Source organism: Streptopelia decaocto, assembly GCF_964273445.1.
Source record: "Streptopelia decaocto genome assembly, chromosome: 9".
Taxonomy (NCBI): Eukaryota; Metazoa; Chordata; class Aves; order Columbiformes; family Columbidae; genus Streptopelia; species Streptopelia decaocto.
In genome coordinates, this window is record NC_138664.1 from 14,042,021 (window position 1) to 14,069,953 (window position 27,933).

The window sequence follows — 27,933 nt, forward strand, 5'->3', positions numbered from 1 at the left end:
TCTGCATGATATAATGATCCTTGCTTTCTCTGTTTCCTTCTTACTTGTTACTAAGTTTTGCCTTTGTTGACTGTCACTGAGCCCTGGAGCTATATTGTATCAAAAACTGTGTAGAAAAAGAAGATATTTTTCTTACATTGTAGAGTAGTTACTACATTGTTATGACATTGACTTATTTTTTGACATGTTTTTATTGCATTTATTTACACAAAATTTTATTGGCTGTTTTATTGTAAATTTCCTGGAGAAATTGCTTTGCAACTCTGCACTAACAGTTAGGATGATTGAAAAATGATTTTTATTATCAGCAAACTTTACTATATCTTTGTTCATCCACTCTTTTTGATTTATTCATGGAATTGTTGAAGAATGTTGATCTGAATACAGTTTTTTGGGGAAGTGGGGAAAACACACTGGTAGCGTCATTTCACTGTGAAAACTGGATGTATATTCTTGTGCTTGGGGCAGAGTGTTTATGTATTTTAATCTTTTGATGAATAGCTAGGTCACAAATATCCTTCTCTTATATGCCATAGCAGTTTAGTTTATTTTAAGAGTCTCTGATAGTACCTTAGTAAACGCTAAAATATTCTTATTTCAATGGTGTTTTGACCTAACGTTGACAGCTGAGAATCTTTGAAGGCTTGAGAAAACCGTATACAAGAGCCTTGTTTTTCGATTAGTGAATGATGTTCAATAGTTTTCTAACACTGAAAGGGCAGTGCGTATTTGTATAAGAATTGGCCGTGATGATCTTAAACTTGTGAAAAGGTACAAACTGAGACATGAGTGGGCAAAATCTCTTTGCATAGGCTGAATGTTTTGTTATATAATTGAATAATTTGGAATGTATCTATTGTGGGGAAAAAAGAAAAAAGTAGGAAAGCTTTATTTTTTAGAGGAATGATTCAGGAACGGTAATTAGCAAGTCAGTGGAATTCTGCAGAGTGCTGGTGGTCTGCCTCAGTCTTGAACGGTGGCACTGAAGTCCATGTGCAATACTGGGTCAAAACTTTCTGACTCTTGTGGTGCTTGTTTTCCTTCCAGCTCTCTGATCTTGCTTTTACTTCTATATGTCCAACAGTGGTGGTTTTCCTGTGAATATCTTCTGGCTAATGTATGCAAGTCCCTCTCCTATCTGAGTGATACAGAGCTAAAGCTATTTTTGCACGTGTCCATGATCCCTTGCATTAGAAGAGTAGCTGGATCTTAGTGCATGTTGCAGGGGACTGTGAAGATGCTTTTTGAAAGCCACACTCTTCTGAGCTCTTAGAAGCAAATTCTGAGTCACTTGAACCAAGCAGCACATCTGCTGCACAACAACATATTGTCCCATAGCACTTGAAAGTTTTGTCTTCCTCTTGAGATGCTGCTGAACTTTTTAGCTTTCCCACTTTGAGAGTTGTGATTTATACTTATAGCCTAGCAACAAATTGGTATAATTACTTTTTTTGGGGATAAGCATTGTCTTTTAATTAAACTTTTTTTCTACCATATTTTTTTATTACAGTGTGGCTAATGGTTGCTTTTATTTCACAAAGAATAATGCTCTGTGAGGTTTTCTTTGGTTGTTTCAATTTCGTTGTAACATGTCTTTGCAATAAAAGGAGCAGCTTTGGTTTTCATCTGGTTAGATTGCTGCCTCCAAATCAAGCAAATCCAAAAATATTTTTCATAAGACATTTCCTTGCAGGATAGCTTTTTTATATATACACACATAATAATTTTAACTGTTAAAAATTTAGCATAAATTAACTGAGGTATTTTTCTTCCAAAATCTGCACTGGGGGTGGTTTAAGTATCTTCCAGCATGTATATGGCACCAAAAGCTGTGTGTGTACATTTTGACCTGATTTAACAGAATCCAGCTTCAGTACTGAGTATGCAGTTTATCCCCATTTTCGTTTCCATAACTCTGTGGAATACCTACTAGAGGCCAGGCTTGGAAAGACTGAGATACCACCGTGAGATTTAGATGGTTTTGTAGCATCAGTCAACAGCTTATGCCCTTGATAGTATGTAAAATACTCAGTCATGACTTGGAACCCGAAGTACTATATTACTACATGCCCAAACTATTCTGCCCCTCTCCCCCCAGTAGTACTTTTAATTTGAAAAGAAGTCAAAAATAGTAATAGCAGGTTTTGAAATAGTATTTTATACCTCTTAATCTCAGGTACATAACGAGAAAGGAAGCTGTTAAATAGCAAAACAAGACAAGAGGGACACAGAAATACAGTAAGTGTTATCAAGTCTGTTGTATTTGTGTCCTTTTTGTCCTTTTTTTTTTTTTTTTTTTTTTTTGCGGGGGAGGGATGTTGTTTGGTGGTTCTTATTCTGATTATTTGCTTTTCCTGATGTATTCTATAAGTAAGCAGGTGATTCAGTGTGAAATCAAGCCTAAATTAAATATCCCATATTCAGTACACAGGACACTCTCTCAAATGCTGCTTACTTTATCATTTGATTTATGGGCAGCACTTTTCAAAGCAAATTCTGATATTTAAGCTCTGAATTCTTTAGTTAGGTTTTGTCTTTAAGTGTTGTCTTTAAGCATTTATTGGTAGTATGTTGGCCACACTTGTTTTGTTTCCTGGTTTATAGCTTAGATAAGAGCTAGAAAAATCTGTTTCCAGTCATAGGAGCTATATTGGAGATGTATTTGTGGTTTTTTGTTTGGTTGGCTTTTTGTTTTATTTGCAACTCCCTATCATATTGAAATTAGCATTGGAATCTGTTTACAAATGAGTTTTCCATGTGGCCGGGGAATTGTCCTGTTACATATCATGTTGGTATTTGTCTCAGATGAGTTTAGAGAGGTATAATTGGCCATTTGGTTTAACTTCCTGGAAATGGACTTAGACCTGGAGAAAATGGTGACTATTTCAAAATAGATTCCTGTTTGATGTGTTATGTCACCCTTCCCCTTCCAAAGCTCTAGCAGGTTAAAATAAATAAACAAATAATGTTTTCAGTTGTTCTCATATTCCTTTCCTGCACACGTAGTTTTAGTCTATTTTGACTAGATATGTGGAAAAGCAGCTGATGTTTTAGAGCCCTGTTACAGAGCAGGTACCTTCTGGTGACACTTGGAGGGTACTTGGGAAAGCTCTCTTGACTTTTCCCAGTACTACCTGAAATCCGAGGTAGTGATATCTGCTTTTTTCACCCCATTTAGCAGGTGACCTGGGTAACATATAAAAAGCGACATTTCTGTCTTCAGGATATTGTAGTGAAAGGTAGAAACCTGCTGATAGCGAAAGGGAATCAGGATTAAAACTAGAAAGTGTACAGCTCTTTGTTTCTGGAGCAGTTCTGGGTGATCTCCATCAGGTAATGGCATTCTTTCCTCTCTTTAATAAGTATTATACAAGTTTCTTGCCCAATAAAGCGCAATGGGGTTGAAGTGCTGCCCGTGCTGAGTGTCTGGGAGGTGGCAAACACAGAGCCTGTGGAGGGGAGAAGAGTTTGTTTCCTGGCACATCAGATGGGCCTTCAGCTCGGTCTCTTAGCTTGTGGTTGTAGCAGGCGACTGGTGGGAACATGGGTGATCATGGTCGGAGGAGTGGGGGGTGTCTCCCATTGTTGTCCTTCTGCTCCGTTACCCCACCCGCTGTTTTTCCCTGTTTAGAAAGTCAAGGTAATTTTCTATATGACGTGTGACAGACCTGCGTGTTGTCCTTACGGAGGATGTTGGTACACTTATACCACAGAAAAGCAGGTTGCTGGATGTATTTATTATTGGTTGGGTTAGAAAACATTTGGTTATTGAAAAAGCTGATTTTCATTTTGGTTTTTGATAGTAATGCCGGTTGGCTAGATTTATTTTAGTTTTTTTTGTTGTTGTTGCATGGGAGCTTTATACATGGTTGATTAATTATGTTCAGCCGGAAACTGATTTATCCCATAATTCCCCGCTCCCTCACGGAGAAGTTCCTGTGCGCATCTCTCTGGTCCACAGAGTTACAAAACGTGATCAAGTGTAGTTGCAATTGCAACACATGAACTAATTGTTGTGTATAAGTAACTTGAAAGTCAGTTTTCAGGCTTAACTTGTTTTGTTTTTGTAGAGCTGATTCAAAGTTCTGTATTGTCAGACTAAAAGGAATTCAAATTGTATGAAGTAGTTTATTGAAAAATGCTGGACTCAATCCTTAAAATATAGCCGTGTGGGTCTCTGTGGTTCTTTAGTACTTGTCAGAAGTATACTCGGGAGCATATATATTTGGTTGTCTTGCTGCATCTTTCCCTGTTCTTCTCAGGTGAATACTTTGTAAAAGAATTTTGGTCACTGTTTGGAAACAACAGTGTTCCTAAGAGTTTGCTGCAAGACTGTTCATGATTTAAATGGAGTTGTAACTATGAGAATGTGATGTTTCTTGGTTTTCGTTTAAGATAAATGATCATAGTGCAGGTGATCTTCAAGACAAAAAGGAAGAGGACCCTCCTCTGTACTCTTCTCTGGATTTGTGTTTAGCTTGCCTTCATTTTGCAAGATTCTTCCTGATCTGTGTATTCAATAGACCCAGCCAGCTTTTTGGCTCTAGAGCCTTTCTTCCAAGAGCCATTGACAAATATGTAGATTCAGTGACTGGAAAGACTCTTTCCAAAACAAAATGGTGGTTTATTTCTGGAAACATACATGATCACATAATCCATAATCTTTTAAATTAGCTAGGACACCTTGGAATGGCCGCTGCCCAGAGCCTCTTGTCTAATCTTCAGTCGGTGACTCACCCACCGCAAGGTTCCTGGTGTAGTCAGTCTCTCTGGCTCTGTCCATCTGTCTCTTGCTGTCTCTGCATCTTGATTTTTTTTTTTTTCCCCCTGCTCCCCTCCCCCCTGTGTTTTTTCCCCTCTTGTTCGTCTTTAGAACTCTCAGATTAGTTTGGAGAGGCAGATAATCCAAAATAAAGTGGATTTCAGCAGTAGATTCACTGTCCTTCATTTACACATTAGTCATTTTGATGACAGTTGCCTGATTCATATGATTACAGCCAAATTTAGCTTGGAAGGGACCTTAGTATTCCTGAGTTTTGAACAATTAATATTTCTTAGCTAAGGTCAGCCAAACTGTAAAACTCAAACAATCAGAAGCAGCGTTACTAAATTTAATCTTTTGGTCTGTGGCCATGTCAAACTGTGAAGTCAACCTTTCATGTTAGTGGAATTTTAATGTATTAAGTTTAAAGGCGATAATTGAGCTATATTCTAAGTTGCTAAAATGCAAATACCCACTTACTGATGTGGCAGCTTGGTTATGAGCCACAACTCAGTCTGATTTTGGTCTGTTCCCAGGGACTTGTGTAGGAGAGGGCTTGTGGAGAAGGGAGGAGAAACAAAGAAAAAAAGCTTATTTTCTCTGGTTTAGTGGACTTCAGCAAATAGGATGCTGTGGAGTAGTTAACCATATAGGGAGAAGTTGTTCCATTACATCAATAAATGTGTGGGAAAATTGTGTGCTGTGTAGTTACAGTGTCTCTTTTATTTTTCAAATTTTACCCTGAAGTGGAAATAGGATGTTTCACTTATTTAAAAACAAAACAAATCACAACTTGAATTAGGGTCAGGAGTACAGTTTTGCCTGTGTATGGACAAATCCTGGGATGACTTCAGGAAATACTTACTAAGGGGCAATGGGCTTATGCTTTTGAAGTGGAAGCAAAATGGAGGGGATGAATCCTCCAGAAGCGCTGGAGCCAGTGCAAGGCAAAGGGGTAGGAGCAGGGAGCCAGGGAGGCACTTTGGCTTGTTCTTAGGTGAATTTTGTGATTGACTTAAACCAACATGGCAGAACTTTAACTGTTATTGAAAGACATTGAGTTTTAGGAGGTTAATTACCATTTTATTTTGTAGAATGGGGCGTAGACTCATTTTGTCGGGCCTACCCTATGGTTTGGCAGGATAAACATACCTAGTAAGGAGTGTTTCCTCTGTGTTTTCCCATGTCCTTCTCTAGGTCTCCTAGAATAATACATCGTCTAAGATAATTTCCAGGTGTACTGTATACTACTAGTTATGATTTTGTAAATAGTCTCAGATTTTTAATTAGTTTAGCTGTGTTAGTCTACCTGTGCATGGAAAATCCTCCTGATACAGATAAAGCCTTGGGCACTTTGGGCATCTGAGCCAAAAGAGGTGGGAATGAAAACTGTGTGTGTGGGGGGGGGGTTGTTTGTTTGTTTGGTTTTGTTTAATTGATGGACTTATTTTATTAGAATTATTAGAGAACTTCACTCTAATCCACAGAAATACCTGAAAATACCTGAGCAATCAATGTCGAGAGTACCTTTTTCTACTCAGTTAAATTGTAGTGCTAATTAGCAGCAGTCTTTCAAGTGCATTTCATGATGGGTATTATTAGTAGACAATACTTGTTACTTTTATTTGTAGACGTGTCTGACTTTGTGATCACAGACAGGCAGTGAGGCTGAAATCCAGGGAGAGGCCTATGGCAAAGTGAACAGTGACAACATTACAAACTGCTAGAAGGGAAGAGTTAGCCCCCATTAAGCTTTATTAGGGCCATACCAGTGCAGAAAGAAAAGTTTTGTCTTCCTCTGGGTAGGCTAAAGCTTACTTTTGTAGTAGTTATGTAAGGGTGGAACACACAAGATGGTTCTGAGTTTCCAGTCACACAGGTGGGATGCACCTTTGTTTAAGCCACTGGAAGCTTCTAGTCATACAATCAGGGCTTTTTAAGCCCTTTTTAAGCCCTGATTGTATGACTAGAAGCTTCCAGTGGCTTCTCAGAAGGTATTGGAAGCTTTTGAAGTTTTCGTCTGTGATTGATTACAGCTCTTCTCAGTAGAACTTTATGCTGTTTATTGTGTAAGTTAACGATACAGATGTAAAAGCAAGGAATGGTATCAGGAATGCAATTTCATTTGAAGTACAGCTTAAATGTGAAGAATGCTCTAAAATAACTGCGTAATTTAAAACATTGTCCTTAAAACTCTTCTGGTTAATTTGCTGTTGTGAAGTGCAAAAGAAGTTTGTTAAATCAAAACTGCATGCGTTTGTGTTTATTTTGTGTTCATTTGGTGTGGGTGAGTTATATGTGGGAATCAGCCGAGGGTTTCTAATTGCAAACAAAACTGCTGCTTGAGCTGATAATCCATAACTCATTGCTAAGACTCTGAATAACTGGTGTCAAGAATAGTGGCCAAGTTAAGTCCTCTTTACATAGGTGCACTGTGGATGAAGGCTGAGGGAGGTTACGCTCTGCACGAGTGTAAAATCTGTCATGCATGGCAAAGAATGAAGTACCTGACAATTTTATTTTGAAGTTGAATTCAAGTACAGAAAAAACAAATCTATTTAAAAAACTTGTATATGCTGTAGTACATTTTCCACCTTATATTGAATGTTCTGTTTTCAATGGCTTTAGTGTTGTGAAGGACTTCTTGGAGCATTTTTCAGGTAGATAAAGTAGCTGATTGGTCTGGTGGTGTAGAAACATGACTTTGGTGCTGTGGTGACTGTGTGGAAGTACATTGTGGGAAACTGGGCAGACATATGGAAAGAGTGTGATGTAAAGGATTATTTGAAGGAATTCTGACAGTAGAAGGAAGAACATTCTTTTCTATGTGAACTACCCACCCAGTTCTCCAGTACCTCTGTTTCTGGGGGCAATATACAATATTACCTAATATTACCTTGGGGGGGAGCATTATTAATCCTGTGCATTGGGTAGATGGTGTTCCATGATGTGCAACCACATATGAAATGAGTCTTATTCCTGTTATATTTGCAGTTGTTTTATTATTTATGTTGTAAATAAAGATCTTTTGAAGATTGCCATTTCTGGGGCTCATCTGGGCACCACTTTCTGAACATCCGAGATATGGATTCCCTTCATCGCTGATAGTGTCCTTCCTAGTTTTTTCTTTTAAAAATAAAATAGAGTTGAAGTATTGTCTTAGGGGAAAAAAGGTTTTAAAAAAAACCTGGTAACAAGTAAAAGGAGAGAGCCGAGTAGGAAGCTACCTGATTAGGAGCTTTATTTTTTTGGCCCTCTATTTGCAAATTTTTTGTTTCTTTATTCAGCAGATTTAATTTCTTTTTTGTTTCATTTCAGCATGAAAATAAACCACATGTGGTGACCTTAGCTAGGAGCCACTCGGTTTCCTCAGCAGCTGCTCCTCCACGCTGCTTGTCTGACAGACGGGGCTAGGTCATGGTTACCAGAGGGGACCCTTGTGGTCATAACCAAGTTGTAAATGTCACTAAGATTGTTTCCAAATGCCTATCACATGTGTATCACTGATTCTGAAGTAGATAAAGTCAGCCAAAGATTCATTTGGGAGTTGGGACTCCCAGAAGATTGCTGTTAGAGCCGAACAGCAGCAAGAGTTGTGACATGCATCCGTAAGCAGCGGCAGGGATTTGACAGTTCTTTAGCCCTCAGTTACCAGCCCTTTGGTGGAACTGACAGCGCGCCTGCACAGATAGGGAGGCCTGTTTCAGCCCCATTAATGTTGTCTTGAATGTGAGCCTGCGGTCTGAAGAAGTGATAAATGTTCAGTGATTGATGATTTTATAGTCCCAGGGCACTTGGGATGGTTTCTGGTAGCTGTGAACAATTTTCTCCCCTCCCTTAATGAGGCCTGAGCTTTAGGTGTCTCTCTACCTCTACCAGACTTAGAGAAGTGAGTAAGTGAGAATTGTAAGACAAGGTTTACAAAATGTTTTTCAAAACTTTGGCTACAAAGGACATGCAGTTATGAGGGCCAGATCTGTCATGTTTTGGTACTGAATAAGTGATTCAGTGAACATCTGATCAGTCTGAATGACAAATACCTTTATATGAAAAAGCTGAAAGCATTTTGAAATGTACGAAAGATAATTTTAAGTAATTAAATAATATGTGCATCCTGGGACGTCTGTGTTTTCTGTCTCTCTACCTTTGGTGCAGCTGTCAATGAGCCAGTGTTTCCTGACTGCAGAAGGACACTCCAAGCCTGCTAAGTTGGCTATACTACTCATGCTAGAAAAGTGCAAACCAGCGTTTTGGTTTGAGTGCTTGTTTGCAAATTGGGTGACAAAATTGTTTATTTAATCACTATTGGGAAGTAAACCTTTGGTCAGCGAGCTATGCTATTTAGTAATGTGATAGTGTCAAAATGCCTATTAATCTGTAACATTAATAGCAGGCTGCAAAGGGAAATTGAATTTCTTCTTATTTGCACTAACGTTTTTTCCTAATGTAAGTGACTCTTCCTGATCTTTTTACTATGTTGTTTTATTAATACAGAGACCTTAGGAAAAAAAAAGAGCTTCAACTTCTTCAGACTAATTTTACTGTCCCAGTGATTAGCAACTTAACACTGAGAGGATTCACACATGAAAACATCTCAGTACTGTTCAGTTTTTAGAAATATTGTCCATGAGGACACAACATATTAGGAAATTATGTGGTTTCTCTTTGGGGGAGAAAGAAAAGAGGGAGAGTAAGTAAAATGCGGCAGGGACTGATTTCTGCGAGAGAGACCCGAAAGCCAACTTTTGTGATTAATGACCAATTGTGACTCTGCACATTTAATTAGGAAAGTGTCATTACACTCAATTAGAAGGACTGCCAAATAATCTGTTTAATACTCTGGTCTTTTTTTCCCTAGGGTTTTGCAGACAGTCCTCATTACAGTGATCACTTGAATGACAGTCGATTAGGGCCCCATGAAGGATTGTCCCCGACACCTTTCATGAACTCAAATCTGATGGGTAAGTAGGTAATTCTTTACGAGTATCCCCTCAAAGCCTCTTTGGTCAGAAGGAGACATTTTTCATTCCCTTGTCTAGGCCTGACATGTCAAGCATCTGGAAGTTGCTCTGTTTCTTATAGTAATAGTGACTTTCCTGTTTAAATCTTTTTATGTTGGGCAAATTCCTCAAAGGCCATTGTCCAGGACTTCTTAGAAGAAGGAACCATCTAGATTTTTCTCAAGTTGATCTAGAAAGTTGATATATTTTTATTTGATTTTTACATTTCTCTTGTAAATTTTAAATTATTTTAAAGCTGAATTTTTCTTAACTTTTTCTGAGAAGGCATCTATGGCAATTTTTAATTTGTGCATTTAGAAAAATATATATTCTTTTTCTAGCACTGTTGATTCCTGAACTAGTTACTTTAGGCTTTTCTTCAGTTAATAATTTGAGGGCTTGCCTCTTATCTTTAATTTTCTAATTTCTTTTATATTTGTTGTGTTAGAAGTGTTGTCACTTCTAAGAAATAGATGTGAGCTCCCGTTTTGCAGGCAAATGTTCTTACTGCTTTCCAGGCTTGTGGGTGTCCAACATTTTCTGCTTTTGGAACTGGAAAGACAAGCAAGCAAAATGTGTGTTGTGTTGTGGGCTTAGGTATTGAAAGCTTTTTCTTCATTTCCTGCACATTTGTGTCACCTGAAACATGTTAATGTATTGATGGCATTGTTTGAAGCTCTTCCCTGTTCCAGTTTGGAGCATAAAATGTTGATTTCAAAATATTTATTGTTTTGCAATACATGATCTTGGGACAAATTTTTTGATGTATCTTAAACTTGAGGATGACTTGGAACGTTTCTTCTAAATTTGTACATTTGACATTGTTTCACTTATATATTCTGTGTCTCGTAGACATGACCTATTTTGTGATCTCAGTATTGTCCTTTTAAGACATAGCCATGGTAATCTAAGTGGATTACCTAAATCCAAATCCTGGTGGTCTGCAATTTCTTTTGGAAATCTTTCTACTTTGCTCAGTCTTTGTTTACTACTTTAATTTCCTCTGAAACAGAGGCAGACAAAGCACAGCTACTGCTGAAACCAGGGTTTCATTTAAACCTTCAGGTATGAACCTGAAAAAGATGTATTTTTAAAAAATACAGTCTCTGTAGTCCTTGTTTAGAGATAGTATATGTCAATTGGTCAATAATACTTATATTTGAAGACAGTAAAGCTAAAATGTAGTTTCCCTTAGTTATTTTGGTAAAGCAGAGTAGAGCCTCCCCCAGTACCATTTCAAATATGTTGTCTTTTTTAATACAAGAGAATAAGAAGACAAATTACTTCAGTTGCTTCTGCAGTGTTTTGATCAGTAGCATGTATAGAATGGCTTTAGGCGTTGTAGCTGATACTATTTTTATTTTGCGAAACTACATAGCAAAGTTTGATTTTTTTTTTATTTTTTTTATTTTTTTTCAAATAACCTGTGTTCCCAAAGGCAGACTATTTGCTCATGCTTTTATTTGGAGCAGTCTGATTTCTAAACAATATATGCCTTTAAATATATGAAGAAATTACCTGGTGCAACTACCTTTTCTTAGTTTTTTTGTTTTATTTAGGAGATCAGTGGGTGATTCCGTTACCCATAGATCTGTGTTAATGACATAATTCTATTGAGAAGGTGCCTTCATTGAGATTATTTTGTAGAGAGAGAATTAATGAATTGCAAGATGTGTATGTGTCAGTCACCCAAAGCAGCTGTGAACTCAAATAGTTTTATAATGCTTTATGGCTAACGGTTCTTACAGATTTTGGTTGGTTGGAGCAATAGTATGTCTTCTCCTTTTATATGCAGCAAAGAATTATTGGATGCTTTCAGTCTATATCTCTAAGAAATGTACCCCTCAAAACTACAGAAGTATGACTTTAGAAGTATTCCACCTGTGGGTTTTGGCTTGTCATAGCAAAAAATTGTATTTATTTTACTTATGCTACAGTATAGGATGCAGCTCTGTATATATCATACTTTCACGTCATTAATTTTTGCAGCTTATCTTGATGCTGAAAGTCTGGAGAGAGGAATGATAAAAGCTACAGAAAAACATTGAGTAATAGTTTTCTGTGTAATACCAGTATCAGTTTATGTTGTGGTGTAGGTTTTGTTTTGGTTTTGTCGTATTATTGAATAATCGATTTCTTTTTAAGTTGTTTTTAGACAAAAAAATTGTTCACAGTTAATATCAAATTGTGGACATGTTCCCATAAACAGAATGAAAACATTGATTTTGTTAGTTACTGTAGATGATATTTAATGCATTGATTGATTATTCTGTGATCTTCAAAGGTTAAAAGGACCTGGAAGCTAAGGATGATCTCAAGGGTCTCTTCCAGCCAAAATAATTCTGTGATTCTATGATGTGAGTTTACAGGAAATATCTCACTAGGCTAGTAGGAGCGATGGAGTATCTGGGCTTCCGTGTTGAACAGCTAAGAAACACATCCCTTCCCAACACTTTTTCACGATTGAAATATATCTCTGAAATAGTTAAAAGCTATTGGGGAAAAAAAAAAAAAGAGGGAGCAGCAACATATTTCAGCATTGCTGTCAACACTTAAGAGTACCATTAAAAGAAAGAATTGTGTGTCAAGGGGATGTTGTTATTTTGTGTATTATGTTCAGCCGTAAGCATATTTGCCTGAAGAGATAGTGGATTATAAAGTGCCACTGTCTTTCATGATGGAGCTCTCAAACATTTTAATGATCTTGTACATTGCAAAAGAGAGAAATTTTGTCTAACAAGAGTTGATAATGATTCAATAATGAACAATTTGCCACAGAAATATGCATTTCCATATTCATTTAGATATTTTTTGAAGTGTTTTGCAGAGGAAGTAAAGCTATTATGTTGGATTGGTTAGTGTTCTTCCCTAATGAATCCCAGAATTATCCTGTTGATTTGGTAGTATAAAAAAAGAAGGGCTGTTGCTTGTATTTTAAGTAAAACCACTGAATCCTCTTGGCACCAATGTAGTCTGTTAGTATCCATAGAGATACGTAGAAAATCAGGCTAAGATATATTGGTGGTATTGTAGCTCCATTTAGACTTGATAATCTTTGCTTATTCAACACTTTCTGTTTTAATTACATTTTAGAAGACTATTCACAAGGATATGAGATTCTTTTCTCTGTAATTACGCTGCCTTTTAGTTCTCTGCACTCTCAAGTGGAGGTCAGTTTTTGCCTGGGCCCATCAAGCACGTGGTGTTGTCTCTTCTGTTATGCTGTTCCCTGGACTTGCTTCTACAGAGCTTTCCTACTTGTGCTGACCAAGAAGAAAGCAAGCAGATCTTTCTTGAATATACATGCTGTTTCAAAAAGATGGACCCAGTTTGAAATCACTGCTGCTTTGAAGTTGGGTCCATCTTTTTGAAATACTGTGTAGCTTAAAGGGGTTTTTTGTTGGTCCTCCTTGAAAATTTGAAGTGGGTGACTTCATTTCTTTTGTGTGTCTGTCTTTCCACAAGAGGTAGAAAGGATAAAGGCAAAACTTTTGTGCTCCATGTTTGTTGTTTGTGTATTATACAGTTCTACAAGCTTGTACATGATAAAAAGTCATTAAAATATTTAGTCAGTAGTGAGTGAAAAGGTGGTGCTTGGATTGCGATGTTGAAATCAGTCCCTTAAAGCAGAGATATCATTCTTCAAAGTTTTCTTTCAGGTATACTTCATTGTGTGTGTGTGTGTGTGTGTGTTTGTTTGTATCTAGTTGCTTTACAGTTTTAATTGGGTTGAATCTAGAGTTTTGGATGTTCCTGGGCTAGCCACAGGGTTTGAAGACCTCTCAGCTAAGATAACTGGAAACTGTCATAACCAGGAATTGAACATGTGGGAATGGAGGATTTTAGATAATTTGCATCTTCCTGACCTCACCTGCTCACCGACTCTAGTAGACCAGCTGCAGAAGTGTAGTTGCTAGTTTATTTCATATAATCTGTTGATGTTTTAACACACCTCAGACAGTATCTTGGTGCTCCTCTTCCTAACAAACCCACTTCATGCCAGGTGTGGCCATGAGATTTTCTTATGGCCAGCGTTTAGAGTATGGAGGACCTGACAACGCAGGGAAGTCAAAACACATCAGTCAGTATTTATGAGGGAGGGAGCAGAAGCCTGTTACAGTAACTAGAGCTAGAAATTATTCAGATTGTTACTCAAAATATAGTTTATTATACTGTATACTATTTGTTCGGTGAATATAAAGGGTAAGCCTGATTCTTGTCCTGATGGAAATAAAAAGGTGAAAGAACCAACGTAGTAGGTTTGCTCTGCAGCTAAGACATCATTAAGATGAATATTAGGGGCATCTTTGAAGCAATGTGGTAAATAGCTGAAGTCTCTGTAAGCTTTCCAGTAGTGATATTGTTCTTGAACAAGTTATGTAAGCCTTTTAAACCTTAATTTGGGAAAGGTTGTTCTCAGTAAAAGGAGAGGCTTTTGAACTTTAAAAGATAATTAAAAGGAAGCATGCATCTGAATTGTTTTGTAGTTAATCTAACTAATCTTCAGGAAAACTGCTAGTTGTCTTCCTCAGTAGCACTTCAGTAAAGGAATTTTGGAATCAGAGAGATAGATCTTGTTATCAAATGACTTTATGATGGTGAAGGCAACAGCAGGAAGCAAGTAAGGGTAAATAGTTATTAAAATGGCAAACGTTAAGAATGATGCCATTGTATTTTTTGCTAGGAATCTTGTTTTAATTACATTTTAGGAAAGGAGAGGGCAGATGCAAGTAGTGAGTTGGCAGACCTGGTATTTGTCCAAAATAATAGTTAGATTTCCTTGAATTGCCTTCTGTAGTCATTACTAATTGAACACATGGAATAAAAAAGGCATCACAATGGAAGAGATCTCCAGAGACATGACTAACGGCAAGATTGATCTGAAATAATTTATATGCAGCGACATCAGTGTTAACTTGGAGAATGTTGGGGACAGAATATTTTGAATCCTTCAGAGAATTCATTAGGAAGAAAGAGGAAAATGTTAAAAGAAGAAAATTACAAAATAGGGCCACAATAAAGATTATGACAAGTGCTTCAGTTCATCTCATTTTACAGGGGTAGGGCAGTAAGTTGAAAGAAAATTTTAAAAGGATAGCCGATAGGCTTCACATAGTGCATAATTATCTGTCAAACATTACTGTAGGCTAAGAGTTCAGAAAAAAACTTCTCTTAGTAAAAAAGATGCAACTACAAGATCACCCACAGCTACAATATGTAGGCGTACGAGTCTCCTGCTCTAAGACACGTGTCCACCACAAGCCATAGCTTGTAAACTTCCCATGCTGGAAAAGTTCCTTGAAATTCAGTTTACGGTAACTGGCATCATGCAGTTTCACAGCATTAGGTTTACCTTTTATCAAATCAGTTATTGTTTTGATTATTGAAGCTGAAAATACGAACGTCCCAACTGATCTCTAGGTAATACATCATGGCTACTTTTCCTAAAGTAAGAATTGCTGTTGCTTCACACCAATAAAGTTTCATGTTTCGTTGCTTCAGATAGGCTTATTTGTTAAAAAAATATATATATTTTCCCCTCCCTGCCCCCAAATCATTGCATAGAATTAATCTGGCAAATGGATGTTCCACATTTCAATTTCCTTCTAAGAATGTTTGTTTTTCCTTTTGGGGCACGTCACTATGCTTAATTGCTTGATTGATGCTTTTTATATATTATAGATGGACCAAAAGCCTAATGTGAATTTTATAGTATTTTATTGTTTCTAATGAAAATTTCGAACCCAGAGTAATGTTTTAAGTTAAATTTCAATTGTTTCTTCCTCTCTCCCAGGTAATTATACATATATATTCATATATGAAGCAAGTTATAAAATCTCCTTAAATAAATTTAGCTACATCCCCCCCCTTTTGTTTTCATGCTGGCAATGAGGTTGTTCTTTTGTTCTGGGATGCTTGTGGCCCTGGCTGCGCTGCGCTGTGCGGGTCAGAGGCAGCTTCGGGTCGCTCGTACCCATAAAATCTCGGACCTGACATGCTGGTTACTGCTGGTGCAGAGCCACCCATCTGCAGGCTGAAGCTTCCTAGAGTTAAGATGTTTTGTATCGGTTCACACAGTTTCAGGTTATCTTCCCCGCCCTGCTCCCCCCAGGTATTACATTAAATAAATAAATTCCACTCACACCAAGGAATTGCTCTCGTCTGCTCTTCATTTTCCTTTTGTGAAAGCTAATGGCTTTCTGGGAAATTAAATTACACAGTCATTTAGTGACAGTGCTAAGTGCACGGCATTTTTACCCTTGGGTTTTTGCTCACAAGAGTGTGTGTTAAGCTTAGTTTTCCCTTCTGTTTATAGTAATATTTCAATCAAATAGCTTTCCTAACGTTTCTTTAAATACAGTAATACCTCAAGGCTTTCTACAAATGCAGCAGGGAGCTCGTGTCCTCTGTAACGTTATGCTGGAGCAGGTGTCGGCTTGTGCTCTCTCTCCCTTGAGACTTTGATCTCGCCCTGGTTCGCAGCTGCGGCGCAGGGGCCCAGCGACCCCGCTCAGGTGGGGCTCAGGTGGGCTCTGCCAGGTAGGCCCAGCTGCTGCTCCCTGCCCGCGGCGCCCCCGGTGAGCAGGGACATGGGGTCGGCCGTCCCCCTCCCTGTTGGGCAGCCACCCCCTACTTGAGTGTGCCGGAGTGTTTTGGGAGTTTATCCTTAAAGAGTATGGGTAGTACTGTGCAAGTTTAGTAGATTTTTATTGTCTCCAAATCAGTGTTGCAGTCATTGTCAGACTTAGTCTGCAGTGCTGTGCTTCGAGGAAAAAAAGAGGTTTTCTTTCTGGCAAGTAAGAAAGTGAAGAAGTCTGTCCTTGAAAAGTTATTGAACAATATGATATAACATCATAGTAGGAAGAGCCACTGATACTTTTCACTGGGTACTACCAGTGCCACAGGTGCTGTCACAAGACTTGTAAGAGTCTCTGCAAATCCTCAGCATGTCCCACAAGCAGAATTACAGATCTGGGTGCCCCTGGGCAGGAGCGTTGCTTGCACTGTGCGCTAATCGGAAAAAGAAATGGCTCCTACTGTTATAATGCGTTGGAGGAAGATGAAATGTTGCCTTCTTCAAAAAGGTCTCATGCTTAAACCCAGAATTTTGGTCGTACCATGTACTTCCGAATTGCCAGTCTGGGAATTTAAACATGCCAGTCTGTGGCTTTTAAACTTTGAGGTATTTTTAGTTCTGATAACATTTGTTCTGCAGAGCTTGGTTTTTAGTTAATGCAGTCGGATACATTTGAGTGTTGATTTATTCACAGTGTACTCTGCCTCTGAAAGGGGGAATAAATAGTCATCTGATGAAATTTTTAAGTCTTGCATTTCCTCTTTGTTATAACATGTCAGTTTAGCTGCTGTAGGGTATGTTTATCTGTTACAAGGCTCATCAGTGCATGAAATGCTGAAAGGGCATATTTCTCTCCTGTGGTTCCTGCCATCCCTGGGCACTTGTAGATGTGTTGCAGTGGATGGGATCAGCTGGGTGAAGCGGTAGGATTTTACATTTCAGTCGGTCTGAAGGCGCCAAGCTCCTTCCCAGGGAGAAGGGAGGAGGGGGTGATTCTTGCCCATCCTGGTGATGTAACTTCCCCATGAGGCAGTTGCTCAGGGATCTACATAATAACTATTATCCTGTTCAAATAGGAGACAGGAGAAAGCTCACTGGTGATTAAAAGATAATTTTGTAATTTTTCATGGCTTGTCTTTGTTTTGCAATAAAGATGTTTGCTTATCGCCAGGTGCATAAAAATCATTTACTTAATCTCTATTTCATTCCATTAATTTTTTTTATAATTCTTGTGTGCGTGTAGCTGTAGCCTGTCAGTTGCTAGCGGTCCAGTTTTTAATAAATGCAGCAGCCTGTATCCAGTGATTAAATTCTGAACTGATCAACCAAAATGTTGTAACTAGACTGCTTGTGCCAAAACAAGTGGCTTTTGTGATTTGGGGCATCACAGTATTTGCATTAATATGATTTGAAGTCGTAAATAGTTTTCTTCAGAGACTGGGTTTTAGTGAGTCAAATGTTTGTTGCTGCTGGAAACCTGACCTTGTTTGGATACACGGACATCTTGATGGGGAAAGCGAAACAGAAATGGAATGAGTGAGCCTGTTAAAGATGTAATTTTAGGTTTTAGATTGCATGAAGGCATTGGACCTCTAATACTATTGGTTTTGTGAGTTGCCTGGGTGGTCACTGCATTTTCCCTAGAGTTCTAAGCTGCTGTAGGTGTGCAATGCTTGAGCCTATGTATAGCCAATTAATGAAACAAGTATCATCAAAAATTTTTAATTTGATTTTGCTAATAATGTCTGGACACTTTCACTTAAGTTCAATATTGCACCACAGTTTTGTTTCTGAAAAGTGCATGAACGATTTTAACAGGATGAGTTGCAGTTTGTCTGCTCTTCTGCACACTCCTGTTAAGTGATGGTAATATCTTGCTGTACTTGTGAGGCGGTCTCGGTTGCTGTCTCTTTACGCCTTTCTGAAGGCTAACAGCACTGTGCCTTTCAGATGGGTGTTCAGCTCCTGTCACTCTAACGTATATATGTGTATTGGGAAGTCAGCTGAAAATTCTGCAGGATTATTTCTTAGGCATCCAGATGGAGGGTCACTTTGAGAAAAAGAAACCTCGTTATCTTTGCCTGTCGAAGCTTCACCAGAATGGCATTTGATGGAGGGAGGATGCTATTTGATTGGGGGTGGTTTTGGAAGACACAGAGGTCCCCCATATGAAGATGAAATAGGAGTTGATACGTCATTTTATGTGATGCTGTGTTATATCCGGGATTAAATAAACTGATGGGGTTGGGGATTACTGCTACTGATTCCTTTTAAAGGAAGTGGTAGCCTTAAGTTCAGTGATGAAATAAAAAGGCTTCATTGAAATGGGAATCGGGAAGAAACACAGCAATTACTATAGAAATAAATTGAGACTGACAGTTTTTCCTAAAACTGCTGAGGTCTGGCCATAAGCCTTAAGGGTAGTTGGGAACCAAGCGCACTAAAATATGTAATTTGTAAATGTAAAATTTGTAAATTCCAATTGGGATTGTACAGACCGTGTGCAAAACCAGTACTATTGTCACAAGAACTGTAACAAAATTGTAGTTCACTTCTCAGTGTAATAGGGAGCTCTAAAATAAGCCTGGCACTTTAGGCACAAATGCAGTACAAATAAGACATTTGGCAATTTTTTCCTCTTATACAATGGAACATAGAGAGCAGAAGTCTTGAGAGTCATGTGTGACTTGTTAACAGGCTCGTAAGCTTCAAGGCTGATCCCTGGGATCTGCATTGAATACCTAAGTGCATGACTGTATCATAAATAATTTCATATCATGTTTAAAAAAGTTCTGCAGAGATAGGGAAGCGTGTACTTGTGCGCTCTTTATCAGGGTACTGCAGTTTTAAGTACATTTTCTGCATTGTACCAGCAAAGTGTACTCTGCCTTTTTTTTTGCTGTGATAAATAACGCTTGTTTCTGACTGGTTTCATTTCTTTCCTATGGCATCATTTATTTGTTTCATGTATTGCTAGTGCATTACAAGCTGCAACCTAAGATTTAATTTATTTATATATTTATTTGGAGTCTTGAAGTACTTTCCAACTTAAACTACAGGCTGATTGACCTGCCTGAATAGAGATTTACAAAAATTAATTCTTTACAGAACCATATTTCTTCAATATGCCTTACCTATCTCAAAAGTTGCATTGCCATATGCAATATTGTAGAGAATCTTCTGATCACATCACCTGAACTTCACGGGAGTTTGCAGAAGATTATATGTGTGCTATACTATAGAAAACATTTAGCACACCTTAACATTCTATATATCAGTCAAGAAATGAAAATTTTTTGGCATGTTTATAAGTTATTTTGTCTTTAATTTTGGAGCAGATTTTGTTTCCTTATCAATGTATTGCATTATTGTACAGCTTTGGGTTTGAAAGATACTGGAATTGGTACAGATAGGTGAGATCAGAAACTGAGCTCTTGCTTATTTTCTGGAACACAATTCTGTCTTAGTTTGAAGTTAAAGAAATGTTATCCCTCCACCTGGTGCGAATTCAGTCTTTCTCCTGAATTATAGGTGAGATGGTATTTTTTCAGCAGCTTTGTGTTTTGTGGTAAAAGTTCTGCTAATATATTTTACCATCACTGAAAGTTTGGGTTTTTTTACATCCTCTAGGATTGATCTTTTTAAGATTAAGATAAATGTCGTTCATACTGCTAGTATTTAAAATATTACTTCATAAATAACAAAGCCAAGAAAAGCACATGCCATTTATTCTCAGGTGTCTGAATCTGTCACTTGTGTGGGCACGTTGGGTGAAGCTCCGGGAGCACAATCTCAAGTCGTCACTCGTGGGTGCGATGCGCAGTTGACCTCGCGCGCTGTGTCGTTCTTGCCCAGCATAGTGGGAGCTTGGGGGTTATTTTGTGTTGTTTGATTACTGAGAGTGGTGGGAGGAGGAGCAGTGATTGGCTTGTCTTTCTGGTACTTGGCTGCATTTCCTTTAATTTTTTTGTTCACTGCTTTTATTCATCAATGACAATTTATAAACAGTGCATGTTTCACAACGATTTCAGCCTTGCGTGCCAAACAACTGTATGATTTTGTTCCTTTGTTTGACAGCTCTCTGGCACTAAGCCACATGCACAATTGTAATGAATATTTTTGCCCAGTATATGTGTATATTCTTTATTTCATTCATTTTTTTGCTATTAGATTAGAAATGTCTCTTTCTAGAAATGTGGTTCAAAATTTACATGGTAAAAAAAAAAAAACAAACCAACAACAAATTTGTAAAGCTGTTAAATGAATTGAGTATAAATTTGTTCCTTCAGTATTTTGGAGCAGGAGAAATACGGCTGGTTTTCATTGGTTCAGTGGCACAGTTGCGAACTAGGAAAAGGAATCTCGTTTGTTGGCAGAAGAAAACAGCTCGTGTGTTTCTCCACTTGGTAACCATTTTATGTAGGATAGTTTGCTTATTTATACACAATAAACGATGGGCTTTTAGTAGTATATTTAGAACAGACTAAAGGTAAAGAACAATTTTTTAAACAGGGGATTTTCTGTATTGATTTGTCTCATTTTACCTACATAGAAGAAAATTGACAGCACAAATGCCTTGAACTCGAGATACCAACTTTTAACTGGGTCTTTAGTGCCTGGTTGACATTCTGTGATCCGAAGGAGGCGAGCTTCCCTGTCGATTGTACTCAGAGTTTCTGTTCTGTGCCTCCTCCAGTACAGACACAGCCTGGTCTGATAGAGACACAGTGCAAATGCCAGTAAACCTGTGGGAAATAAATCACCAAATGGAAAGGCAGTGATTCATCAGGAGAAAATATTATCCAGGCCCCAGGAACTTTTTTTTTTTCCTTCTTTTAACGTGTGCTCTAAAGCATCTTCATTCCCTTGATAATCGATTTCAGCACAGCTATTGAACTGAAAGCTATGTTTTTAAAGTTGTCACATGCCCTTCTACCCAATCTCTCCTATTTTCTTGATATATTTTTTTGTTGCTTTCCTGTTTGTTAACACAACACAATTAGTGTCATTGGTCCAATTTATTTCCTTAAAAAATGCCATAATATCAGTGGTAGAAAATAATGAAAACTTTAATTTACACTAATATCATCAACAGAATCATCTGTCCTCAAATCTATAGAGTATAATTTTAGTGTAGTTTTGCTGTGCAGTTAAACCTGTATTTTTGTCCCTCGAATGCACCCATCTGGATCAGGACGCTGTTCCACCTGAGCTCTTCCATCAGGCTCGCGCTCGGCTGCGCTCTGGGATTTTTCCTGTCTCTACCTGGCTGGTCTGTCTTCCTTGGTCTGTTGACTTTTTTGACTGTTTTAAGAAAGGCCTTTTTTTTTTTGTGTTTTTGTGCAGATGTGTTGCTCTTGTGTATATTACTTTTGTTTCCTTCATCTTAAATAAAGTTTTAAATCTGTTTGTGCTCCATTGTTGCTTACAGCGCGGTACTTATTTGGCTGTAACATCTGTCTGTTGAAATTCAGAGCATATTATTCTTCGCATCCACTCTGTTTATTCATGGTTCTTTCTCTGTGCCCCTGTTACGGGCCAGTGCTGTTGGTGGGATTCCATCCCAGTGTGGGTCTTTTTGCTTCTTGTCGAGACATTTGTACTTTCAAACCCGGTACCTGCTAAGTGGTGTTTGAGTGCAGATTCTGCACAGGGTGCAGTGTAGTACAGTGAGTGTTCCCTTCACAGGACAGAGAACCGCACACTAGATTTTGAAGGTAAAAACTGTTCGTTCTCATATTGCAATGGAGCTGTAGTAATGCATTCTGTGATCCTCTGTTAGACGGGCTAGAAGCTGTAGTGAATGGATAAGTGGATAATAAAAGCCAGTATAGGAAAATATGTTTTAAAGTGGAAAAATAATAATTTATTGATGGCCAACTTCTAAACAAACCTGCAAGGCTATGGCTTAGTTACATTGGAAGAAGGAATAGGAGCCAGATGTGAAAATATCCTTTGGTTGGACCCTGAAAGTGTGAGTTTGAATGCAAAATTAGTAAAAATTTGCTTATTTATGTTAGGTCAACAGCATGAGTAAGGACATGCCAGAGCTTTTCTTTGCAAAAAGCTAGTTCACATACACGTTTTAATGTCCAGTATTTTGTCATTTAAAACATCTTCCGAGATGCGTGTGGATGCTTTTCAGCACACTTGATGCCTTGTAGCATGTACCGTGCTGCTCAAGGCAAGAATCTTTGCATGTCAGAGTCATCTTGCTACACATGATGAATCACTTTGCCTAAAGATTTTCTGCCCACAAAACCTTTGGGGTGGCTTTGTCTCCCTATGGATGTTGTGTTCATCAGCCATCTGAGCTTACTTTGCTGTGACCACTTTAGAAAGTAGTAAATCCAAACTTTATCACATTTTATTTCCACTTGTAAATGCCAAAAGGGGTCACATCGTATAAACACCTATGCAGAGGACACCGCTGACCAAAATCGGAAATAAGGCACAAAGATAACTAGTTAGGCTCTGAAACGACTGTATGACTTTAAAACTCTTTTGTTTGAAGGTTGTTTTTTGTTTTTTTGAAATCTAATTTGTTACAAGAATCATGTCAAGTGGTTGTAACTGCAGGATACTGTCCAAAATGTGTGTTCCTGTTTGGTTGGTTGGTTAGTTTGGTTTTTTGTTTGTTTTGTTTTCCTTTTTTTTTTTTTTAAATGCTAATAAAACAATGTGTGTGATGAATTTCGTAGCTTTCCTGATTGTGTCTCTCTTTGGATACATTCTTTGGTTGTATTGGCCTGTAAGACAGGATTAGTGGCAGCTGGTAATAAAGCCTGAATTTTCAAGATACTGAGTAGATATCTGGTCAGCTGTCTCCTTTCAGGGCTCCATAAATTTGCTATGGGGAGCCTGGGGGACCACACTATGGAGAACATTTTAAAAGTATATCTTAATGTTTTTAGGATTTAATGGCATTCATGCTCTTTAAATTAGTTCAAAATTTGTAGCATATCTGGTTGTTCAGTTTTCAAATTCAGTGATCTGAAACGATGTGCATCAATCATTTTGGTGTGGCAAGATGCATTTTGTTGTGGCAAGGAAGTGGCAAACTACAGCAAGTAAATTTTATTTTGAGTTTTCTTTCTTCCTTTTCTTTTTTCTTAATTCTGAATTATTTCTATTCTTACCCTTTGTGCCTTTTTGCTTTGGGCTGTCTCTGACAGTCTGTTCCCGTGTGATCGGAGAGCCCGGCGCTCCCTGCGCACCCATCCAAGGTCTGTTGTTGGGAGGAGGTGGAGCTGGAGGAGGTGGCCCCTTGGCCTCCCATGCTGCCTCCCCGACAAAATCCACCCGTTTTCACAAGCAGACTTCTGCACTGATTTAAAGAGGGTGCAAGTGGAGCTGTGAATTACTACATGACTAGATTTCATGTCTTGGATTTTTACACAGAAACACCTTTTATAACTTACGCTGCCTTTCTCCTTTCTGTACTTTGATGCTTTTCAAATATTTGCTTAAATAAGTTGGGAGAGCTGCTCATCTCTTTTCTGTTTTGGAAGGTAAAGCTAAATTAAAAAAAAAATCCACAGACTCTTTTTTTCCCTGAGGATATTGATTTTTTTTTTTTTTTAAGATAATTATCCATCTTGTGAAAAATATTTTTGTTATAATATCACGAATGGCCTTTAAATATAGAATAGCTCAAAGTAGCGTAGAAATTCTCTCTGTTGCAACTTAAAAATCCTGCTTTTTGTTGAGAACATAAACGATACCAATTCCTTAAAAACAACTCAGTAACTACTGTAAAAACAAAACCCAGAACATTGCTCGTACCTTAAAAAAACAATTTAAAAACCTTCCTCAGCCTCAACGTAATTCCAATTCTTCTTTGCAATGAGGCTTTCACTGATAAATTCTTGTTCCTTGTCCTGATTTTTTTGATTTCTCATTAAAAATGTGGGGTTTGTTGGCTTTCTTACATTTGCAGCTTTGACGGCTACTGCAAATTCTTAAATGTATGTAGTCTGAAAAAATTGTATTGAAATGAAAACTTTATTTAATACCTGAAAGTATAGCATGATTAGTTGTAAAAGCACTTATTTTGAAGTCAAAGCCAGTTGTTCCTGCTCAAGGTTTAATATTCCTTTTTTTTTATAATGAATCCAGCTGCTAAGCCTGAATGGAAATGAGACATTGTTGCTTGATGCCAACAGCTGATCATAAGGAATCCCGTTAGGCAAAACGTAAAATGAATAGTTTTTGTTGACCCTGGATAAAGCTGACTAACGTCAGCGGAGATGATTAGATAAAATGGACCAGTTAAGCAATAATTTCTATCTAAACTTCAAAGTATTCTATTGTAGCTGGGTTTGGATGTTTCTATAGTAGTTAAAGAACATTCTTAGTAGTGTCACAGGTTTTCTTTGGATTTGAATGCTTAAAAGAATTGCATTTACCAGGGGAAGTACAGACTTAATTTTAGCTATGTTTTCAGTTTGCACTTTTATTTGTTGAAATCATTTTATAAAGCTTTTTTTTTTTTAATACTGAGCAAATACACATATTTTGCTTGCATTGACTACACCTCATTTAACCGTTTTTACTCAAGAAATCATAAAACCCTTTCAATCTTCACTGTCAACTGTCCTAAGTTCCAGCCCTTTTTTACCTCTCTTTATTGTAAATACTATTTTTTTCTATATTTGTGGTACTGTGAATATGTCTTGCAGAAATCAATTTCAGGTTGACCTTGTAACCAGTTACCATGCGCTGACATGCCGAGTTGTTTGTTTGTTTTTAATGGTTCCTTAACTTGTAGCTCCCTCTTTCCAAACAGTGGTGCTTGTGTAATTTTTAGTGAGTGAATCAATCAAAGCTATATCTTACAAGATAGAGTTTACTAATTTATACACTATATACTTGTGAATTAAACATATTTTATGGATAACTTGGCTTCTCTGTATTTTAGGGGTAAGAATCATAGTATAAGCAAATTATCACTAGAGTTCTTTGTAGAAATGTAGAAAATGTCTCAGGAGCTGTGTGTTGTTTTGTTCATGGATTAAAATTTGTGTAAGTGTTGTCATGGCTCGTTCATTGATTTGAACAAACTGATTAAAATCTGCTACTGTTCTCCTGATGTCTTTATAGTCTATATAATTTATATAACAATTGTTTTCCCTGATACCTGTGCCATGCAGTTTTAAAAAATTGTGTTCAGAAGTTCACTGAGATTTGTCTCTGGTGCATTTCATGCTGTCCTTGCAGAAATCCTCTTGCTCACAAGCAGCAACACGTTTTGCCATCTTAGAAAAGCCTTTCTTTTGGAGCTTCTCTGATAAATCTTACCCTTTGGTGCTCTAGTTTCCGCGTGTTGAGCTGAACCCTCAATTTCTGCATCTTAGCTTTTTTAGGTATAATTATGTCACAAGCAAGCAAAACCCTGCTCCTTTCCTACCTTAGTCAATGAGAAGAGCGGTTCTGTGTTGTCTGAGGAGCAGAGGGGGTTCGGTGTCTGGACCGTGTCTGTCCCGGTTGCCTGCGGGTGGATCTTAGCGCGGGGAGGGCAGCTGAGGTGCCCAGCCTGGCCTGGACACTTGTGCTGACTGTCCCCTTGCTCTCCCTCTTGCTGCTTAATGTTTCCAGGTAAGCATGAGCTTCATTGAGGCCTTTTCATTTTGGATGAGATTCTTTGTCAAACTCCTCACAGCCCTTTCCATTGTGAATGTCGCCAGCCGTTTTTTGCCTCTGAAGAGATGTCAAGTCCGCAGCATAGCCGTCAGCTTGCCCCGTGTTGCATATGAAGTGTGACTAATATTAGTACTTAATTCATTATTTGACATTTTTCATTTCTTTTCAAGGGCTTTCAAAATAAAAAAAGCTGAATTTAATCTAAAAACCTGATCTTATTAAAGAAGATATTCTGATTTTAACACTGTAGATTCCCCAGATACTACAGTAATCAGCATTCTGCAAGTGCCCAGAATAGAAATGGTCATCAGGCCTTAATTTAATGATTTATTGATTAACGATTTTTGTATTCTAGTGAGGGAGAACACTTCCTCATCTGCTGCTGGTCAACAGCATTCTGCAAAAGGATGAGAATATTCCTTGGATATTACGTTTGGTTTTTAACTCTTCTGTGCTCCTCTAACTACACCAAGTCTGCCACCTTTTTGTCGTGGGGAGGGTTTGGATTACAGGACTCTGAATTTGGCCCAGTGAAAAGATGAATCACACCAAGGCTCTGAATTGAGAGCAAAATGCAAATGCTTTTGTGCATTTTTCTGACATCTTTGAGACAGGGAAGGGAGGAAGCCAAGGAAAGAAGATAAAAGGGCCTGCAGCAGTACAAATCACCAAATGATCTGGATTCTAACTATTTAAAAAGTGCTTTCTGTTTCTGGCATTATTTTTTCCCCTGCTTGTATTCATGAATTAGAGTGTGCTGTGCTGTAGTCCCTTTGTGTAGCCCCCAAATGGCAAAGGAAGAATTGCCATTGACCTAAAGCAACATGTAGTGCTACAGAGTGCAGCCCAACAACTCTAGTTATCGTACCTCCTATACTTACTTCTCCAAGTAGCCCATGGCAATTTATGCCCGAAAGCAAAGCCAAGGCAGTTCAGTAGATGTTAGACTTGCCTGATTTAACTGTATAATTCAGAGGTGTCTGCTCCTCATAGAATCAAACTAAGCTCTTTGTTTTGATACCAAGTGGTGGAGCCCTAACCTCCCTGGGCACTTGAGCATTCTAAACAGGAAAAGTGCATATTAATAGTTTTAGTCTTTTACATTTCAGTTGCAACTCATTTGCCTTTTAGCCCCAAGGCATAACATAACGTCAAGAGAATATGCGCGGCTTGTCATGTTTGTTTCCTGAGTATCTTTTTAACAATGCAGATGCTTAACAGTATAGTGTGATAAGCTCTGGCCAAAATGTCTCCATACCCTTGTGTCCATTATGTTTATTATGCTCCTAAGTCATCAATAACACAAATATAAAGTAACATTTGTAATTGGCCTATTTTGCAAAATGTGGTCAAAATCAGCAAGTGCTCTGATTCAAGCCTCAGTGTGGTATGATCACATCACGTTGCATAATTTTTTATCTGCTTGGTTTAAACCTGCTATGTGCTATTGCTTTAAAAGAAATAATTTCTTTCACTGAGAGCATTTGCAAGTACATAGGTTTGTTTGTTTGTTTTAATAGTTTTTACTTTGTGGGTTTTTTTTAATTGTTACCGGTGGGCCTGTTTGTTTCAGAATATTGTCTAACATATCACCGAGTACAGAAGCACATTCTTCCATTGATTTTTTTTTTTTTCATCCCACTTTGTCCTTCATTTCAGCTTGCTTGCTGTTGTTTAAGGGTTGCTTTGTGAAAGGTGCGAGCGTGGTGCACGGTTTATTTTGGCAAAACGAATAATGCTGCCATTGATCTGGGTCTGAGCTGCCTATCCTTTCCCAGGCAGAAGTTCTTTGCTTCAGGTTGTTTCCGTGGTGCAGGCTCTGCTCCGACTGCAGCGCGGAGCTGGTGGTTCAGCTCTACCCGGCACTCTATTAATATGCACAACATGACCGGTTTCGGGGGAAGGTTATTAGAATGCTGGTTTGTATCCTCCAGTGAATGAAATGATGTGTG

The 27,933-nt window shown here is 38.1% G+C and overlaps 1 protein-coding gene across 5 annotated transcripts in view; it reads left to right on the forward strand.

Moving 5' to 3' along the window:
• TCF12 (transcription factor 12) overlaps positions 1-27,933 on the forward strand; it is a 160,012-nt gene that overhangs the window by 43,851 nt on the left and 88,228 nt on the right. For all 5 annotated transcript variants that reach the window (XM_082060687.1, XM_082060685.1, XM_082060688.1 and 2 more), the window contains exon 6: positions 9,621-9,723. In XM_082060687.1, the coding sequence (XP_081916813.1) occupies positions 9,621-9,723 (103 nt within the window). The remainder of the gene's footprint in view (positions 1-9,620; positions 9,724-27,933) is intronic.